At 37.7% G+C, this 9382-nt stretch overlaps 1 protein-coding gene across 1 annotated transcript; it reads left to right on the top strand.

Annotated features, from left to right (window-relative positions):
• Nucleotides 1–7960: 7960 nt before the first annotated feature.
• On the top strand, nucleotides 7961–8689 carry LOC149212683 (uncharacterized). The gene has a single exon (XM_089388784.1). It carries the CDS (start codon nucleotides 7961–7963, stop codon nucleotides 8687–8689), a length of 729 nt encoding a protein of 242 aa, XP_089244910.1.
• The last annotated feature ends 693 nt before the right edge of the window (nucleotides 8690–9382 follow it).

Consider the following 9382-nt stretch of genomic DNA (forward strand, 5'->3'; position numbering starts at 1 on the left):
TTTCCAATATAATGAATGTTGTGCATTAACTTCCTATTCCTCAATGTTTCCCACACCTTCCAATATGCATCAATGTTGCACAATGCATCAATAACGTATTTTCCAAATATATCAATGTCATCGTATCATGGCCAACTCCACCATACATGCACCATATCATATTGTGCCCACCAATATAACACACTCCATATAATATATTAACCCAACATTAGTAAATATAGTTTGTATGTAACATACAATAATTCATTCATAATGCTGACATCATTTATTCCTCGTGACCTGATATATAACGCACCAATAATATACTAATTTGGGTTCAAATACAACCTATGCACTGAGGAGAGGGCAACTCCATCATTTGATGTAACTTGGATATGTTTTATTCTTAGTTTGTCAAAGTTCATTCCTCCATATGGTTAGGTACAAACTACAGGTTCAATAGGAAATCAAGATATATCAAATAAAAAGATTCGCTACTCATGCTAGCGAATGAATAGATCCTTCCCACACTGATAATTCTACCATATAATCATATCAGGGTTGTGTATATTAACCAGAGTTGCAAGATATAAATGCACAACCTTTGGATGCTTTATTTTTAACATAATTCTGTCACCTCGTGGCATGGATCTATCAACATCCATTTTATTTTATATTATTGCAATGTCATTTTCATTTAGCATTTGATCTTTGTCCCCTTGTCAGCCTTGTCAAGTATGCTTTTAGTGGCATGCCTAATTTTCCATAACTAGGCAAGATAGCTTCCTTGTCATACTTCATGTTCAATTTATTTCTGTCTAGATGTGGTTTGCCTCTAATGCACATTGATATGGGCACCCTATTGCGCCTTTGATATTGTTAAATTTGTTGAGGGGAATCAAATGGGTGTATGAAGAATCCAAGGAGAACTAGCTCAAGAAGAAAGTCAAAGAAGCTCCTTGCAGCGAAATGAAATCAAGGGTCGAGTGCGATCACTATATTGCATTGTTTGTTGATGTGCACAGGGATGAACATTATTTGTAATACGAAGTAAAAAGATTCATGCCAGATGTGACTAGAATAATGGCTCAATAAATGGTGCAATGACTGGAGCAACCATTTCCTTCAATGATAAATTATTATAGCAAAGGCAAGATGATAAAGAAGTCTTTGCAATGATGATTCAATATTGTGATGGGAAGCAGTTGCATGAAGTATTGTTTGATTTCTATGCCAAATCATTTGTCAGTTCTTTGATGGTGGAAGTTAGTGTGTTGCATGAAAAGCAAGGGTCAATGTTTTATTATACTACTTGTTTCGGTTGAATTAGAAAAAAACCTAGTCTCACAGAGTGATTCTCAATCTCAAGCATTGACATGACAACCAGTACAAAAAATTTGAAACCCTTAAAACCCATTCTTCTTCTCAATTTGGAACTCTTTTGACTTGAGAATTCAAGTTACTTTATGTTATGATCTTTCTGGTGAGACCTGTAAGCTTTACCTCCTTGCTAGTACATGTTTAGTTGTTCATAATTTTTCACTATATTCACAATGTCATTCTTGAAATTTCTTTTGTTTTGAATGGTAGGAATTTGTTTCTTCGGAATGTCACCCAGACCAGTAATACTACGGTTTTCTTTACAAAATCTTAGATATTTTCTTTGTTCTTAAAATGATGCTGCTAAGTTCTCAAGTTCCAACCTCGATAATAATAAAAATTTGTTTTTTTTAAAAGAACATATCCAAATCCGCATTTCCATGCTCATGTAATCTACTTTCTAACATCTTTGATACACGCTCTTTAGAGTAAAATAAATTGGATGGAATATTTATTCCATCACTTTTGTGAGAAAATATTTGGATAGTCTCAACTGAGACCTTTTTGTTTTTATGTACATCCTTTTTTTTCTTCATTAATGATGTCATTCTTGACATATTTTGTATTTTTCATTGCACAATTTTGCTTCAGCTCATATGCAAATTGAGTCTTCACATGTCTCTTTTCTCTTCTAAGGCGTTCTTGGGAGCTCTCCCACTGAAACGGTGCTTATCTTAACATTAACTGAATTCATCATTTTATTTCTTGAGCACTTCTCCCTCACATCATGTTGGCTTCATTTTATCATTGAATTTTCATGTTGCTCTTTTTTCTTTCTTTTCCATATTTGAGTAGGTTGTCTTCTACTTTCTACATTTCTTTTTAATTCAAGTTTTAGTCTGCTTTGATTGGATTTCATCATCTGTCTAGATTTCTTTAGGGTATTTGGCAGTTGTAGTCTTTGGCTTTGTGGCCAATATTATCACAAACAAAACATCTTGTGTGACCATGAAATAGAGAAAATGATGTGTTTCTTCTTTCATTCAAGTTTTTCTCTATGTACAATTTGCATCCAATAGCTTTATGTCCAAAGTCATTGCACAGATAACAGTAACCATAAAAATAATTTGTGTACCTTATGGATAATTGTTTTCTCTGCTTACTTCCTTGAGGGAACTTTCTTTGATTGTTTGGTTGAGGAAATATTTTTGCTTGTTGCACCTTATGTTGATTAGTATTCATTTTATTTCTCTTACAAGCTGATGCTACATGTCCATATCCAAGGCAAGAAAAACACTTGATCTCTTTCCCAAGAGAAAAGAATCCCCTTTGATATATTCCAAATTTGTTCAACTCATCTCTAGGAGGAAATCACCTATTTATAAAGAACATTTTCTTCACCTCATTCTTTTCATTTTTATTCTATTGTTTGTCTTTGGTTTTATGCTGCTACTCGATTCTTGTAGATATAAATTTTAAATTGTTTTATCTTCATTAATGACTTCCTTTGAGTTAGTATTCTTCTCTGCTGAGTTATTCTCGGAGACCTTCTCCTCTTCTAACTCTTTAAGTAACCTTCTCTTTTCATCTAACTCATTATTTTCTAAGACAATATCAACTTCTAACCTTTGACCATGTGCCTCTTTCTCCTATAGCTGACTATTCATAACCTCTCCTAATCTCCTTGATTCTTCAACATGTGTCTTCAAGCTAACATTTTCTTCCTTTTACTCTTGCTCTCTCTCATCACATATTTGCACAATTTTCTTCAGGTCTCTACTCAATCCTTCTATTTCAGCCAATGCTAAGTCAATCCTAGCTTGATGCTCAATTAAATTTTCATTTGTATTTTTCCCATGAAAGTCAGGTAGTTGACTCACACATGCATAGGTTTCATTTAACTAAACACTTTCCTTTTGACAAGGATTTTTTTTTCTTCATCTTTCTCTTTTCTTTTTCTGCACTGCTACTACTAGTCTCTCCTTCATGCATGAGCTGCAATCTATCGCAAATTTCTTTTACATAATTTAGGTTTATTACTATATCAAGCTCATTATTATGAATGTTGTTATACATAGTATATGTTTCCTTAGCATTCCACTCTTGTTCTTGCACAGAGGGGGAGTCTTTACAGTAGCCATCACATACTAGTTTCCATACACTAGGTCCACAAGCTATTAGTTCATATTTTATCTTATCTCTCCATTCATGAAAGTTTTTTACACTCAACACAGGTACACTTTGATAGTCCATGACTCAACCAAACCTACCTTCAAGCTATTAGGATTATACAAAAGGAACCTGCTCTGATACCAATCGATGAAAACTTGACTAAACTAAGAGGGGGGGTTTGAATCGGTTTAGTACATTCATGGACATTAATTTGATTTTCTTTGAACTCATTAACTGAACCATTAAATGAGCATATTGATATATAATAACCAGTAGATTTAATATGCAAACTAGTAATAAGTAAGCCAAACAACACATCAGTACATAATAGCAACACATATGGACACCAGATATAAGTGGAGACCTATAAAGGGAGAAAACCACAATTTTTTTTATTTTTGTGATGCAAATGCAATTTCCTACTCCCTTATTCATCTTATTTTTTGTAGGCTCCAACCTACATGAGGCTACTACCTCAATTTTTTTGCAAGCTACAACATGCAAAGAAGTTCCAACTCCCATAAGTTTTCTACTGGCTATAACCCACAGGAGGCTCCTACTTCAACTGGCTCCAACCTATCATTTATCAAGCTGCAACTTGAAAGGAGACGGCAATCCCCTGAAACATAAAGAAAACAATGTGTTGGTTACCTAGTCTATAAATCTACATACCTTTGTCTTCTTATTTGTTTCTCCTCTTCCTTAAATCTACTTCACATAAACTCTTCTATGTTCCAAGTAATTAATGAAGAACACCTCAATCAATTCTCACACATTCTCTAGCTCTCTAACCTCTCAGCTCTCCAATCTTACACCAATTTATAAAAATAAACTTTGATAGTTGTTAGTGTTCCACTCACACGAATATGAAATGAAAAAACTTGTCTCTTTGCATTCCAAAGGTGTCTTTTCAATTCCAATACTATTTAAACTCTTGAATATTAAAATACATAAGAGGAATTTCATCATATCCAAATTTCATGCATTCATATTCTTCATGTAAATAAAATAAATAAATAACGTGCAATAATATAGTCTTGCATTCATATTCAAATATCCCTACATCGCAATATTTTTTCATGTATTTGCCTTTGTCTTGCATCTTTCCTTGTCTTGCATCATGTCTTTGTCTTTCCTTTGTTGTCATGGAGTCTTGTGTTTGCCTTACATCACAACAATTAATGCATATAGCAACATTCGTCATTAACATGTGTTCTGCACATAATTGCCTTTGACATGGCCTTGCATCACAACAATGCTCAATTATCATATGCATACAACAACATAATCCAACATCACCAACTCACCAACATCCCTTGCTTACTCTATTCTACCTTGTTCTCTCTTGTTATTCCTTTTCCAGCACATCTTTTCTTATTTGCTACTCCTTGCATTGTTACTTCTTTGTTGATCCTTTACCATCACATCTTTACTTATTTGTTGTTCCTTGTCTTGTTGCATTTTAGTTGCTCCTTTGCCATCAATGACAACAATTCCATCAATAATACATCCCAATGAGTAACTAAGGTGTTACAACACCACAATGCAACCAATTAAAAATGTTCCTTTGTTTTTAACATAAACATGATTTATAATACATTACAAAAAGATAAGCTTCATGCTCCTATTTTCCATTTTTTTTTACTTTATCTCTCCTTTAACATGCATGGTTGTTTCTCGCAATTAAAAAGTTTAATGGGAATTGATTAACTTCCCTCTTTATTTGGTCCATTAAATTCCTCTATTAATCCTTTTGTAGTAAGTTGTTAGTCCCTTCCAAGTGGGTACCAAGTGAGGAAATCTGCAAAACCTACTCATTCAAAATTTCAAAGTGAATTCATTATCTTCCTTTTTACATTTGATCCACTAATTGCCTCTATTAATCCCTTCCAAGTGTGTACTAGGTGAGAAAACCTGTAAAACTTACTCTAAATTACAAATGTTAGTTTCTTCTCTCTAAAGTTTAATAGTATTTTCTCTCTTTTAGAAGGTCCTTCTTGTAATACAATGTGAAAACCATGTGCCTTCTCAACGTAGGAATATATTCAATGAAGAATAGTTGGCTTCCAACATTCAACTCAAACTTCTTTGGCCAAAATGTCTATATGAATTACATTGTGTTTCAACGACAATCAACAACCCACCTACATAAGCACATCAACCAACAAAAGGTGAACATATTGTTCAAAATACTATCACTACTCATATTTATTAACTGATTAAACCTTCATTGAGATTGAAACCTAAAATAAATAAACTTTACATTTCACTCCAATATATGTTATGTCTAATGGACTATATTTAATGTTTTTTTTGGGTTTATTCGCAATTTGTTTTTTACAATATTGCAAATTAATAGCCACATGTATTCGCATGGAAGGAGTACCCATTATGTTGACTTTATTTACATGTTTCTCTAGATCTTTACAATATCACCAACCTTTTATAGGTGTAAAATTCACATATATTGGATTGAGTAACAAGGCAACATAGCTGGGATTGCACAAATTGAAAAATTATCTTCTCTGAAAATTCCAGATTCTTCAACAGATTGTTTTCAATATCATGATTTGATTTCCAAATGGTTAGAAGAATATTACTTGGCAAGCTCTGTCACTAATAATAAGTTTCAATCCTGAAGAGAGAAACGAAGCGAGGCGACTCGGCTCTAACGATTTGAATCTCCCACGCGCGCTTGCCTTCGCCCCCCAGACCCTGCCTGGCAGGGCCTCTGCTTCTCGTTTCCCCTCCCGTGTCTTCCTTTCGCAGGCCCCTGACTTTGGGGACCTTGCCCCCCCTCCGCTCTGCTGCTTCGTCGCCCCTGCGGGCCTGCAATGGCAGGGCCCGCCCCTCCTCCTCCAGTTTCAGAGAACCAAGAAGAAATTTTTGCCTCCCTTTTCTCTGAACCCTCAGATGACAGACCTCGCCCTTCAGTAACAAAGTTCATCAAAAAACTGGATGAAATACCAGAGGTTAATCTACCTCCCGCCCTGCCAAGGAAATCTGCAATATCTCTGGCAGAAAGAGGTCTTGTAGGCCAGTTCACCGGCCTTTGGCCCTCCCCGAGATCAGTCCAAAAATGGGTCGAGCGCAACTGGAGCGCAATGATCCAAGGAAAGATCGCCATCAGATTCTGCGGACGTGGATACTTCACATTTCTCTTTGAGTCGAAAGAAGACAAGAACCTCATCTTCCGCAATGGACCTTACTTCATGGATACAAGAGGACTCTATTTGAACAGATGGACCCCGGACTTCGATCCGGAAATGGATATCCCAAACGCGGTCCCAGTTTGGGTCCGACTCCCCCACCTGCCGCTTCATTGCTGGGGGGACGAATCAGTTAAAGTAATAGGAAATGCAGTCGGGAAATACATTGACAGATCTGAACCAAGGGAGAACATGCACGCATGCGCAAGGATCTGCGTGGAAGTAGACCTAGGGAAAGGCCTGCCAGAAGCTATAAAGATAAAGGTGGATCAATGGATGCACATACAACAGCTGGATTACGAGCAGCTCCCCTTCAAATGCAAGGTATGTCACGAGTATGGCCACTTCGCAAATAGATGCAGTAAGTTAAAAGCTAATGAAGTAGAGAATAATGAGGAAAATGCTGAGGGTCCATGGGAACATGTCAAAAGAAAAAAGCCTTCCCCCACCCAGGGAAACATCTCCAAAACCCCTCCGGAATCTAGCCTTCCCCCCCCCCCCCCCCCCTCTAACTCAGCTTTCCCCTCATCCTCCAACCCTTTCGAATCACTGTCCGCTGAAGAACCTCCTTCTCCTCCCCCTTCCCCTCGGGCAGCCTCTCCCCGCTCGAGCCCTCCCCCCTCCCCCCCTCCCACCATTGAAAGAATTCTCACTAGAAACAAAGCGAAAGAAGCCAATCAGCCCACCGACCCCCCGAGAAAAGTTGGTCGAAAGACAAACAAAGAACTCAGAGATGAAACAGCTGCAAAGGAGATGGCAACGGGAACACAGCAACCTATGGACTCATACTTAGGCAAGCTAAAAGGGAGCGGAGAAAAGGTAAAGGAGAAGTCCGGACCTCACCCAACAAATGGTAAATAATGATCTTGGTCTCTTGGAATTGTAGGGGGATGGGCTCTTCCTTAAAACTGAAAGCAATCAAGGATTTGTTAAAACAGGAACAGCCAGACCTTCTCCTTATCCAGGAGACCAAAATCACTGAACAGGACTTTCATCACCAAATTCAACACTTTAAAAATTTTACAGGTCTATCTATAGGCTCAGACGGGGCCTCAGGAGGGATAGGAACAATATGGAACAAGAATAACTGGGAAATCATCAACTCACAACTCTGCAACTGGTGGATAAGAACAGATTTGAAAAATAAAGGCACCCAGGAAGTTTTTCACATCTACAACATATATGCTCCAAATCATTACAGGGACAAAGCCAGCTGCTGGAACACCATAGACGCAGATCTCCTCTCTATCCAAAACAGTAGAATAATTCTTGGGGGAGACATGAATGTAATAAGAAATGTGCAAGAAAAATTTGGGGGAAATTACCATGCAGACACCTCTCGTGACAAGCTAGAATCCATTATACAGTCATACAACCTGATCGACACTCCTCTGTCAAATGGAAAATACACATGGAGCAATAAAAGATCCGGTTCTCATAATATTAAGGAGAGATTGGACAGGTTTTTACTTCAGGAAGGAATAGCAGAAAATTTTCAGTCCATTAAGAGTCACTTAATCCACGCCTCAGCATCGGACCACAAGCCAGTGATTCTCAATTTGGTCAAAGATAGAAATCTGGGGCCACTCCCCTTCAAATACAATAAAATTTGGGATCTACAAGAAGATTTTCGTGCCCTCATACAAAATCAGTGGGCTGAGGAAGTAATCGGATCGCCTCATTTTGTTTGGGAAACGAAACTAAAGCATCTCCGTGTTGTAATCAAGCAGTGGGCAAAGGGAGTTGCAATCGCTGAAAGGAAAAAAAAAACAGACCTGCTCACAAAGATGGAGCTGTGGCATAAAGATAAAGAGACCATTCAATACTCAGACGAAGACTTAGAGCAGGAAAAAAATTTATATAGGGAACTCTATCGACAAAATCGAGTAGAGGAGGAGGAACAAAGATTGAAATCCCGTTGTCTATGGCTGAAAGCCGGAGATAAGAATACCACTTTTTTCACAACAACATCAAACTCAGGAGAGCTGGCAATCAAATCGATAAAATAGAGGTCGATGGGAAAGAGATGAAGGATCAAGAAGAAATTAAAGATGCAGCTTACAATCACTTCAAGGCCCTCCTCTCATCAGCACCTCAGCAAATAGACAGCACTGACTTTCTCAGTACAATAGAGTGCAAATTATCAGAGGACCATAACAAAGAGCTGGATCAAGACATCACAGAAGAGGAAATCCGAGCAGCGACATTCAGCATGCAGCAAGATAAGGCTCCGGGTCTAGATGGATTCACGGTTGCCTTCTACCGACAACACTGGGAAATAATCAAAAAAGACTTTGTGCGGATGATAAAGAATGTCTTCAGAAATCATAAGCTGGGAGAGAATACCAAGTCTTCACACATTGCTTTGATCCCCAAGGAAGCAAATCCCCTCTCGTTTGACAGGTTTCGCCCCATCTCCTTATGCAATGTCTCTTACAAGATTATAACAAAAATCCTTGCCAATAGGCTCAAGAAATTCCTCCCCCTTTTAATATCTGAAAATCAAGGGGGCTTCGTTCCAAGCAGGCAAATAACAGATAATGTCATATTAATTCAAGAAGCCATCCACAGCAGTCTTAACAGAGGAGAGCGAGGAATGATAATCAAACTTGATATGGCTAATGCCTTCGACCGTGTGGACCACTCTTTCCTTACAGCAGCACTAAAAAAATTTGGGTTCTCAAACAACTTCATCAGCATCA

This window comes from Pinus tabuliformis, chromosome 1_1 (assembly GCF_031772625.1).
Source record: "Pinus tabuliformis cultivar Carrire ecotype Pingquan chromosome 1_1, CPIR1, whole genome shotgun sequence".
Classification (NCBI taxonomy): Eukaryota; Viridiplantae; Streptophyta; class Pinopsida; order Pinales; family Pinaceae; genus Pinus; species Pinus tabuliformis.

Bases quoted from the DNA above. Each gene is read 5' to 3' on its own strand.
- LOC149212683 (XM_089388784.1), top strand. From the start codon at position 7,961: ATGAATGTAATAAGAAATGTGCAAGAAAAATTTGGGGGAAATTACCAT.